General features: G+C 47.3%; 1 protein-coding gene across 2 annotated transcripts in view; it reads right to left on the reverse strand.

Annotated features, from left to right (window-relative positions):
* The window catches only part of CPAP (centrosome assembly and centriole elongation protein), a 442,941-nt gene that overhangs the window by 392,953 nt on the left and 37,664 nt on the right, over positions 1 to 12,324 (reverse strand). For both annotated transcript variants that reach the window (XM_078657064.1, XM_078657065.1), the window contains exon 2: positions 8,366 to 8,841. In XM_078657064.1, coding sequence (XP_078513190.1) covers positions 8,366 to 8,749 — 384 coding nt within the window. In that variant the 5' untranslated portion in view covers positions 8,750 to 8,841. The remainder of the gene's footprint in view (positions 1 to 8,365; positions 8,842 to 12,324) is intronic.

Here is a 12,324-nt window from a genome sequence, read left to right on the forward strand (position 1 = left end):
GCAGGGATGGCAGGAGCATTTAGGCTCCCCCGTGGTCCCAATCTAGCTCCAAGCACCCAGGTACACATGGCCGGGCCCCGCAGGATGGGGACCCAGGGCTAAAATGGGCCCAGGGAGGGCAGCCGCACAATCCCCCACCCCCACTGAAATTTAGCCTGGAGAGAACCCACCCCTTGTTTAAACAATAAATGATGCTAACTGCTTGTGCTTGGGGAAGTCAAAGCAAATGCATTTCCTCTCATATTCCATGTTGAAAAACAATATGAAATCCTTAATGGGGATGACTGTATCATTGATATATTGCAGTGCAATCTGATCTGGGGTGACTGCTTTCTTTTTCGTCATGCCCTAGTGAGAGCAGAGTCCATGGTTCTCCCTTTTAAATATCTTAGTATGCAAATGCCCAAAATCCATAGCACCACTCACAGACCCACTCACAGGCATACACAGGCTCTCACACACCCGCCCACTCACAGACACACATAGGCACTCAGACCCACTCACACAGGTTCACACACCCAGTGACAGCCCCACACACCCACTCTCAAAGGTGACAGGATACAGTTAGGGTTAAAACGTTTTTAAAAAACATAGAAATTCACTGAAAAACCCAAAGGTTAGAGAGAAATTATAGTTAGGAAAGAGAATTTTAAAAAACCTTCTAATTTCACTGAAAAAAAGCAAAGGTTACAGGGACGTTATAGTTAGGCTCAGATTTCACTCGCACAAAACCACTGAAATTTAGCAGTTATAGTTACGTGAGTTAACTATAACTTATGCCCCCACAATGCACTGGACCTCACATATTAAATAAATGGTCAGTTACATCACTGATGACATCTTAAATGACATTGTGCACAGAACCATATCCACATCCACACAACTACTTCAATACCCACTGACAACCCATTCAAGACTCACACACACCTACTCACTCACAGACACTAACACAGCCAAATCACCCACCCATAGAGCCACTCACACAAGCATTCACTCACCCATGGATCACTCAGAGGCACTCACTAATACAGCCACAAACATAACCACTTACTCACACAGCCACTCACACTAGCACTCACTCACCAATACAGCTACTCACACATCCACACAATTACCCATTCAGCTACTCACACAGCCATTCACACATCCAGTTACCCACTTACATAGCCATTCAAACATCCGTACAAGCGGTCACACACCCACTCACTCACTCACCCATACAACCAGTCACAGACAACTGTACAAAACAATCATTCACACATGCTCACTTTTTTTTTAAAACGTAATTTTCGTAACAACATACAAAATTGCTCTGACAATGCACTTACTGGATGTGCATATGTGCGGTACATTTGTATACATTGTGCCCATGCGGTTAACACTAGTCTCAAATTTACCATATACAGCCCTACCTGATATTTCCAAATTGGCTTATTATAGGTTCCTTCTTTTATTTCTGCTATGTCTTGGGGGGGGAGGGGAGGGTCTCCCCTTCCCCTCCTCGCCCCCTCAATCAGTTATGTGTCACACATCCACATGTGTTGTCGATGTATCACCCTGTTCTTGAAACTGGGGGTATTGGGTGTTAGCCCTTTCCAGGAGATACTGTTGCAGCAGTTGCCAGATGTCTCATGGCCTGGATGTTATCGGTTGCAAGTCGGCGTATAGGTCACTATTGGTGTTACAGTGAATCAAACTGTTGAGCCATGCCTTCTGTTTAGGAGTGTGTCTACTTCCCCAGTGAATTGCTATCTCCCGTTCGGAAGGAGGAGAGCAATCGCTGCGTAACGCCGCATGTTTTTAGGGATTTGGTATACATAGCCCTTTAGTGCCACTTCTAGTGTTAGTGTGATGGTGCTGTGGACCATTTGCGATAGAGCCGTAAAGATCTCCCCCCAGTAATGTTTGTTCTTGGTACAGATCCATGTCACATGTGTAAAATCTGCGTCCGGTGCATTGCATTTGGGACATGTTGGGGCCTGCATTGGGTCTATCTTGTGCAGTTAGTCCGGTGTAGCATAGGCGCGCCTAAGAACTTTGAAGTGAAGTAGCTTGTGTTTATGATTAAGGGATATTTATTTGGTCTGCTCACAACAGTAGTTCCACTGGGAGTCTGGGATTTGGCAAGCAATGTCCCATTCCCATGCCTCCCCAACCCTGGAGTCCTTGCTGGGGAGTCGGTTTATACTGGTTTAATATAGTTTAGATACTAAGTGTACTCCTCCCGAGTCAGAGATGATTTATGTTGGGGGGAGAGTTGTCCGGTTCCAGTGGGAAACTGTGTATCTGGAATCTTAAGGCTCCCTGCATTCTACTCAGGACAAACTGATCCATATATGGAACCCCTCTAAATCTGGCGTTGCCTGTCCTCGAGTACACATGTCAGCCAGGGAAAAGGTCTCCCATAGTGGTAAGAGAGTACTTATTGAGTGTACGGCAAACCAGCGCCTCCTGTGTGATGGCCAGCCACGGACTGCCAATCAGCAGGATATTGGACGAGTACAGCGTCCGGTTACCGGTTATTTGGGCCAGTCTTTTCCAGGACCAGCTGGTTGTGTCCATACAGTTTGAATGTCTTTGGGGTCTCTGGGCAGGCCGTTTGGTGACAGCACTGCCAGAGGCGTCGGGTCAACAAGGTCTACCTTCGATTTGTATACGGGATCCGCGCATCTGGGTGCTAACAGTGATGTGCAAAACTGCACTGCGCTGCCAAGTAGTATAGCTGTAAGTTGGAGACCTCGAACCCCCCCACTTTCGTATGGTAGGGTCATTAAGTCCCAGACTACCCTGGGCTGTTTGCACACCCAGACCAGGCAAGTGAAAGGGGTACATAAAGTGCTAAAGAATGCTTTGGTAAGCGAAATGGGAATGTTCTGAAACATGTACAAGAATTTAGGTAGGACTACCATTTTAATAATAGCCACTCGTACGGTTAGAGACAAAGGGAGGTTCAGCCAATGTTCTACCTGCATGTTTAACTTTGCCATCTCAGGTCTGTAGTTCAGCCTTACTATCTGCTCAGCTTCCTTATGGACATGTATCCCGAGGTATTTCACTGACGCGTCAAACCATTCCAGGGGGAATTCACATTGTACCACGCTGGTTGCCGGTTAAGGGGAACGTTTCTGGTTTACTCTAATTAATTTGAAGCCCTGATAGCCTACCGTAGCAGTCTACCTCTTCTAGTACGGGCCTAGGTATTCACTGGGTCGTCGGATGTAAAGGATGATGTCATCCGCGTACAGTGTGATCAGCAGTTGGCCTGGTTTAAATTGCAGCCCCCTGTGTAGGTGGCGCTCTTGCAGGTGTTGTACTAAGGGCAATAATGAATAACAGGGGTGACAGTGGGCACCCCGGTCGTGTGCCACGCGTTAAAGGAAAGGAGGGGGTCAGAGTCCCGCTCAGTCGAAGTCTCGCCGTGGGCTGAGTATAGAACAAGGTTATGAGCGCAATGTACTCCTTCTCCATACCCATCTTTCGTAACGTGGGCAGCAGGAATGGCCATTACAAGGAGTTGAATGCTTTTTCAGCATCCAACAGTGTTGCTACGGCAGGTATTTCAGGTGCAATTCTGTGTAGTACCAAAAAAAGCGTGCGCAGGTTCAGGGCCGTTGACCAGTGTGGTACGAATCCAGCCTGCGCCTGTGCTATTACTTGGTCAAGCTGGACGGAAAGACGTGTGGCAATCATTTTGACCAGAATCTTATTGTCGAAATTCAGTAGGTAAAGCGGCCTATATGATCCAGACGGCTGCAGATCTTTGCCAGGTTTTGGAAACAGTATGATTACCGCCTCACGTAGTGTGGGGGATAGTATACCATTATCTAGGGCCTCCCTATGTACTCCGAGGAGGCGTGGTGCAAGCATCAATTGCTTGGGTGATTTCCTCCATTGTAAAGGGTTCTACCAGAAATTGCTATTGTGCGGAGCGGAGCCACATCATTGCTATCTCCTCTAGGTAACGTGTCCTTTAATCCACATTGTCCATGATGCGGGTTGTGTATAGTTCAGAGTAAAATGCAATAATTTATTTTTGGATAGCTAGCTTGTCAGTTATTAGGGTGCCCTCTCCATTTCGGAGGCAAGTGATGGATGAATAGCTGATAGCTGAATTCTAGGTGGTTGTAGTATTCTGCTCCCCTCGCTGTATTTACTGGCAATGGCATATTTACTTAAAAAGTGCGTCTCCCTCTCTACCGCTTCATGGAACTCTGCTAGTAAGACAACTCAGCGGTGTAAGGTCGCCTGCGTTTCTTAGGTCCAGGTCCAGCGCCTAGAGTCGGAATAGTGTACACCTCAAATCGTTTAGTATACCTGCATGTTTGGCAATGCAAACCCCTCTCACATATGCATTAAATGCTTCCCATAGTGGGGAACACGACAACACCGACCCTTTATTCAGCTCAAAGTACTCTACTATAGCTGTGCGCAGCTCAGACTTGAATACCCAGTCTCTCAATGCCAAGCCCGGAAATCTCCATTGACGTTCAACTCTGCCTGCTATGGGTATGCAGAGTTTAAGGAGAACTGGTGAGTAGTAAGAGAGTGTTCTGGGGAGGGGACGTGTTTTGCCATGTCGTGACATTAAGCGAGAACAGCCAATAATCCAATCATGTCTATGTGTCATGGGGGCTGCGTAGTGTGTAGGATGCATCTACTGGATGTCTGTTCCTACAAATATCCACTAAAATATATGTGTCACAGAGCTCTGCCAGCGCAAGTCATGCCCGTAGCTTAGGGTCCGGGGTCTTGGCCATGCTATTTCGTTGAGGATCTAGGACCAGGTTGAAGTCACCCCCATGCATATATAGTCTGCTTCTACCTGGTCTAATTGTGCCTGTAAATTATGAAAAATGTCCAGACTGTCAGTGTTAGGAGCGTAAATGTTCAGGGCTACGGTGTGCCCCACAAGGCGGCCCACCACTAGAAGATAGTGACCCTCATTGTCTACCCCGGACATTAACTGTTGGAATGGTATTTGTTTGTCTAGGAGGACATCTGTCTCTCTGGCGTAGTTGCAATAACCTGCAAAATATCGATGTGTCCCCAATGTAGTTGCAAATACCGGTGATTGTGCAGGGGGAAGTGTGTCTCCTGTAGAAAGGCTTTGTCTGCCTGGTATCTTTATAGGTAATGTAGGACTTGTTTGCCTTACAAGCGTTGTTCAGTCCCCTGACATTCCATGGTATTAACGTTAAGTCTAGGTTAGGTCTAAACGCCCTGTGTTTGTGGTCTCTGGGATACCTAGAATGCATATATTATTACACCTGCCCCTCGCTTCTAAGTCTTCATTTATTATTGTGACAGTTTTCAGTAGTTTTTCCATGCGGTCCAATTTTTGTTGCTTGTGTTGCTCCATCTTCGAGGTCGGACACCCTGCCCTCCACTGTGTCGAATCGTTTTTCATGGGTATCCAGTTGTGTCTAGTCGCTTTTCCAGCCCGTCAAACCGCCTATTGAGGGCCTTGAAACCCGCACGAAGTTAAAGCATGAGCGTGTCTGCCCTTGCCGGTTCCATGGGTGCGGGGGCCGCTGCTCCGCCTCTTTCAGCCATGTTCGTCCTTGGTTCTCCAGCGGGGCCTTTGAGTTTTTTAAATTGTAGGCACTTCTGCTTAGGGTACCCCTGGACAATTGCCTAGTCTGTAGTTGCGTTCCCTCGTTCACACAGACCAGAGGCCCCTCCGGCTCAGCCATCAATGCAGGGGGAGGGGTCTATGCTGGAAACCGCGTTGGCAGTCTATTTGGGGTTACTGCTATTGTGTCTTCTTCACTTGGTGGGGGCTCCCAGCTTCAAAGGTCCTGCCCAGCCGATCACCGCTTATTTAGTTCCCTGTCCTGGGCTGTTGTGTGAAGGAGCGATTGTCTACGCACTCCCAGTTTCTGCGGTGCTCGCTTTGCGTCTCTATGGCGGGTGGTGGGGGGGACGGGGGGCGTTTTGTAGAGCCTATCTCTGGCCGTTCTGGCTTTTTTGTTCTTCGGCAGCATTGGGGGGAATGAAGAACGACCTTGCTTTCTACTTGCAGGGCCTATGCCGTAAGCCCCCCTGTGATACTTCCGAATGTGGTTGTGTCTGCCCCCTTGCCGATCCCGCTGATATTCCGATGTGCGTGCTACTCTGAGCGCGGAACAGAGTGCCTCCCACTGGCCAGCAACTTGGCCTCAGCTAGGCCTCAGGGAGAGTAGACACCGCTGCACGCAGTCGGTCGCCCTCAGCAGCCATCCCCCACACTCGCCCGCAGCCCCCGTCACCGCAGCGCCTCTGGGGGTACCCAGGCCAACTTACCTGCAGCTTGGTGTGGTTTTCTGCTCTCTGCCTTCTTTGTTGGGTCCAGGACTTCTGCAGCGAGGCCCTGTCTTCTTGGGAGCTCCAAGTCGCTCCTCCCTTAATGCTCTCCTGTCCCCGGTGCGTGGTCCCTGGTCGCTCCATCCACAGATGGAGCAGGCGCCTCCGTATTCACCGCTGGGCCGCACCATGCTGCTGTTTACCGCCGGCCGCAGTCTGTCCAACCGGGAACCCCAGCCCGCTTCTTCACTGCATGTTAGTCTCCACAACCTCCGTGCCTGCAGTTCTTCACTCCGTACCTTATACCTCCTATAGAGTCGTTTCAGCAGGTAGGATGTTACTGGAATGATGTTTTTTTTGCCATGGAAGACGGGTTGGCTGGCGGAGCTACAGCGTTACGTGGCCATCTTGGTCGGTGAAAATTGCAAAAAACACAGTTGATGGACAGAATGTAGAACAATGTCATACATTCACCCCAGTACAAAGATCTGGGCCTAAATCCATCGTTTTTTTGCACTCCACACCACCCTGGGTTAGACACTGGCTATATGCAAATCAGCTCTGACCCTGTGCCTCATGGGAACAGTCCAGTTCGAACTACCAAGCCATATCTTTCCCAGACCGGAATCATCTTGGTCGGTGGCCTGGCCACCCCCACACACACACTTACTTACCCAAACATCCATTTAAACAGCCACTAATCTACCCATACAGCCACTAACATAATCCCCCACCCACCCACAGAACCACTCAGACAGTCACCAAAACAGCCACTCACACACGCCCCCACCCATATAGCCACTAAGGCAGCCACTCACTCACCCATACAGCCAATCACACAGTAATTCACACCCCATACAGCTACTCACATACCGCCTTAGTCACCTATATATCCTCTCACACAACCACACACAGATAGCACTCAGATACCCAATCCCACACTGATACCCAGTCACACACCCATGATATGTTAGAAACAGTATCACTCATTACTAGTTTAGAAAGAATATTAATTTACCTTCTGCAGTAGCTTACTATATATCTTTAAGTCTCAGAAACGTTTACGAAACACAGTGAAGTCATTTGAGATGTCATGAGTGATGTCACTAACAAGGTCATGAGTGATGAAATATTTGAGGTCATAAGCAGTGTATTACAGGGGGCGTAGGTTATAGTTAGCTCAGTTGACTATAACTTCTGAATTTCAATGGTTTTGTAAGAGTGAAATCTGAGCCTAACTATAACGTTCCTGTAAGCTTTTGTTTTCTCACTGAATTTTTAAGTTTTTTTTTATTGCATTTCCTAACTATAACGTTCCTATAACCTTTGGTTTTTTCAGTGAACACACACACACACACATATACATATGTATGTATACATACATGTATGTATACATACATACACACACACACAAAAACAAAGTGGTGATTTTTAATTGGACCCTTAAAGGTTGTGCAGTTTTCAAAAACATTAGGAGCGAATAGAGAACAAAAGAAACATTGAGAAGCCACATTTGCCATGCTCTTGTAACATCTTGACAGGGACAACAGTTCTTAAGACAGAAAAAAAGGGAGATATAAATAATTGAACGGTGCATAAGCCTGAAGCACTGGCAAGTAGTAATATTAATTTATCAGTGAACAAACGGGTTAACTGCAGCAAGGACAGAACCACTGACTTCATAATCATCATTTTCATGTTAGAACAGAGTGTAATGCAGGTTTGTGTACTTATGTGATTAGCCTAATGCTCATGGACCCCTTACAAGTTCACAAAGCTATATAATCGCTCTGGAACTACACCACTAACAACTGCTTCCATCAGTAACCACCAGGCTGAAATGCTCACCTTATCCAAGGTTTAAGGTGAATGAACTGTGTTGATTCCCTTGAGAGAAGGTATGTGTTTCCAAGTTAATAAAGAAGTGTGAGTAATCTGTATCAGGCTCCTCTGACTAGAAACACAAACTGAACTTAACATAACGATATTCCAATCAAATGCTCGGTAATTATCTTTAGGCGTTAACTTAGACTTATAGAACAGGATAAAGCGTTGCTTTGTCAAAACAAATCTTATTTCTTACCTGCTCAAGTTTTTTTAAAAGAGGATCACTTTGAGCAAATCCTTTTAGAATGCAGTCCTCATCAGGTGTAAAATCACGACTGTTGTCTTCCCAACCAGCAGACAGGTCTTCGTTGGGTACCATCTGCTCATGCATGGCAACAAAGTTAATGTTATCTTCTTCCAAACCCCCTCCATAAACATTCCCATCATCTAAGTGGTCTGCATCATGTGGGAAGTTTTCACTTAAACGGTCTGTGAAATGCAAGCTTTCAGAAAGTGGACTGTCTTGCTTGTTTCCCAATTTAGGGAAAGTGGGATTTAGTATTACTCCAGCCCGAGAATCATTAGACATCCACTGTGATAAAAAGTTATGCTCCATATTTAAATCAGTAGATGATGGCATTTCGTTTGCTTTAACATTTAGCCTCAAATCTGAACGAGGGCTTTCGAGGGTTTAATCAGATTCATGTAGCCAGTGATTTTTAACATGGGTATCTGTAAAAGGAGACAGAAATAATATTTAGCACATAGCAAAACAAAGTGTGTTAGATACCCAAGAAGTATCTGGTCATCGCCCACTTCAGCACTACGTCCAACAAAATTATAAATGTAAAGCTTTAAAGCACTACTTTGTTGGCAAATAAGTGAGAAATGCAATTATCTTTCAGATTATATCCTATTAAAAAAGCAAAAAAAAAACAGCATGTCTATGTTTCCATCTTTTACAAAGAAAAATCTTCAAGGCTCAAATACTCCTGGTATATTTTATTAAACCTGGGTCTCTACTTTCAAAATGAACTCAACCTCATAGCGTCTACGTTCATACCGGACATTACAAAATGTAACTTTAGGTGCTGAATTTAATCATTTCACTAGTGTTTTGACAAAGTCTAATTCAATAATTCACAAATCCCACTCAACACAGAAGACCTAGCCAAAACTGCCAGTGAAGTGAAGTAGGGAAATGGAATCTGCTTTCCTGGTTGCCCCCCCCTTTTTGCCTGGTGTCATTGTGTTTTGAGGGTAGTCTGCTGGGATCCTGCCAATCAGGACCCCAGCATCTGTGCTCTCTCTCCCAAAAAGACTTCGGTAAGTAATTTTGTACCTCCACAACTAGCTACTGGTCAGTAGTATATGGTACTAAGGTACCAAGGGCATAGGGACACCAGGGGTCTCCCATGGGCTGCAGCACGTACTGTGCCACCCATGGGAGTCCACTTAAGCTTAGACTACAGGCCTGCCATTGAAGCCTGTGTGAGGTGGTGCTTGCACCTCCACAGATAGATATAAGTTTCCTTATATCTGAGGTCACTACACTTGAAACCTATAAGTCACCCCAATGGTAGCCTCTTTAGTCCAGAGGGCAGGGTGCTTGGTTATAAGAGTGAGGGTGCCCCTGCATAAGCGGACACCCCTACAAACCCCGGAGTCGATTCTCAAGGCATGGTAAGTGCGGTCAGCCATATAGTGAACATCAGTCATTACGAGATATCTACCTATATAGTGGCTGCTCTGAACCCGGTCATGTTTGGTATCAAACATGTTGGAATCACATCCCAACACCAATCCCGGCGATGGCGGTATGAGCCCATGTACTGGGGGCCCGGTTACAGCCCTTTAGGGTCAGCCAGCAAGCTAGTGCTGCTGTCGACCATAGACACAAGTCTGCCCTCCTGCTGCTAAGCTGAGCTCGAGCAGGGGAAGGTAGAACAATAGGTATCTTGTTGCAGAGAGGTGTGATCACCGCCCAGACAGGACTTAGTGTATTGGGCTGGGGTGGGGGTGCATTTAAGGGCACATTCTTTGCTCTCCTTGCATACTCTGGTTCTGTATCCTTCCTGTACTGCTCGTAGGCACACACGCACGCACATATATTTAACAGGCATGCACTGCACAGTACAACATCCATCATGTATTGTACCACTTATTGGCACACAGATATCAAGCACATCATTCATCATGCATGCACTGCCCATTATTGCATTATCCCTGTATTAGAACATTGGAATGTGGAGAACTCCAATGAATACCATGGAGTGCTCCATGCTTCTACGGGCGATAAAGGCCCGCAGAGCAACATTCCAATGTTGCTTTTGTTCACAGCTTTTGCTGTGAACAAAGGCCTCCCGGAGCTTGAGGGGATTTTAACCCCCTCGGGCTCCAGACACCTTTGATTTGTTATAACCTTCTGTCCTCTAGTGGCATGACCACGGCCATGAGGGCCCTCGAACCACAGGCCAAAGGTGCGGAAGGACGCTCGTGGCGCAGCAATATAGAAGTCCTGGGGTTCCAAGAACGTGTGGAGGAGTGTTCGACAGAGCAGTTCCTGGAACAGTGGTTACACACCTATTTACTCTCACAAGACCTGTCGGATTTCTTTTTAGTGGAAAAGGTAGACAGGGCTTTGGTGCCACCGTCCCCACCAGTGGCACAGCCTTGGGCCATCATAGATAAATACTAAATTTTCGCCCAGAGACTGTATCATTCGGGTCGCAAGGAAGAAGCAGAACTTTAGCTACGAAAACAGCAAAATAACAATATACCCAGATTACACCTAACAGCAGTATATGCTACTGTGTACTGCCAAACTGAAGGTACTGGCGCTAGATAGGGCCCATTTCTTAGAGATACCGGAGGTGTGGGCATGGCTAGAGATCCGAGGGAATGCCCTCCCTCCCAGAACAGCATAGCCAGAGGAGGAGGTGGGGCACCAGCTCCATGAAAGGGGCACAACATAACAAACACCCGAAAGACAACCCGGATGAGAATCAACTGGAGTAGCGGACAGTCACTGTGGGTAAAGATAGCACTATGCATTTTGGGACTGTGGTCCTGGGTGGCCCGGCATCATCCGACGCTTCATTGATGCTGAAAACTAGGGACCTGCCAAAAACTCTGAGTCTGACTAAGGATTTTGTCCCCGAAACCATGCTGGATACAGCCCCTGATACAGATGTCATCTGAAGGGTGACATTCATGAAGACTGGTCTGCTGGTTGCTTTTAAGTTACTGTGGAGTGATTGTTGTGTGTGCGGGGCTTGGACCCAGAATGCAGCAATGGTGGAGGAATGGACGGGCTGAATGGGAATGAAGTGGCACTTGAAGTGGTGGCTGGAGAAGTGGCTGTGAAAGTTGACCACTGATCGTGATACAAACATTACTGGCACTGCACTATTATTTGCCCTTTTGGCAGGCATTCGCTGGTTATGTAGATGGGAAGTTCATTTGCCCCAGTTGGGCTGCAGGGGAAGCTGTGGAGGCCCTGTTCCAGGCGCTGACAGACTATAGGGCAATTAATTGGAAGGGGACAACCAGTAGAGTCACAGAATGGGAGGCGATGAAGGCAGTACTGCAGGGGATCTGTATGGGACTGATGTGTGAGGTCCACCAGCAACTACAGCTGGAACTCAGGGTGGAGGAGGAAGCCTTAGCGGAGGATCTGGCACGCCCGTCTGCTGTGGATCAGGAGTGGGCATTGTGTAAACGCATCAGCGACATATGGGACAGGTTAGATAAGTACACACTCCACCAGTATTGAGAAAGACTACACAGGGAGGGGGACAAATCTGTGCGCCTTTTGGCCTGTATTGTTAAGTAAGGAACAGACCTGGCCCTTGACGACCGGCTTGCTCACGCCGATGGGCAAGACAGTACATTCCAGGGCTGCAATATTGGAGGTGTTCCAAAAACACCTACAGAGTGTGTATCCAGCGGACCCAGCAGTCTCTGCAGACCGATATATCCAGTTTCTGCAAAGTTTGGCTCTGACGTGCCTCTCCCTGCTGGGATTGAGGGACTGGATGCCCAGTTATCCCTGGAGGAAACCTGGGCGGCGCTGTAGACGCTCCCTGGGGGAGACAGATTCCAGTCTGGATTTTACCAAGTGTTCTCGCCCACGGTAGCACAGGCTTTGCTACAAGTATACAGGGAGTCTTTCGAGTGTGGAAGTTTACCCTCCACCATGAGGGAGGGCGAGAT

The sequence above is a fragment of the Lissotriton helveticus genome, chromosome 8 (assembly GCF_964261635.1).
Source record: "Lissotriton helveticus chromosome 8, aLisHel1.1, whole genome shotgun sequence".
Taxonomy (NCBI): Eukaryota; Metazoa; Chordata; class Amphibia; order Caudata; family Salamandridae; genus Lissotriton; species Lissotriton helveticus.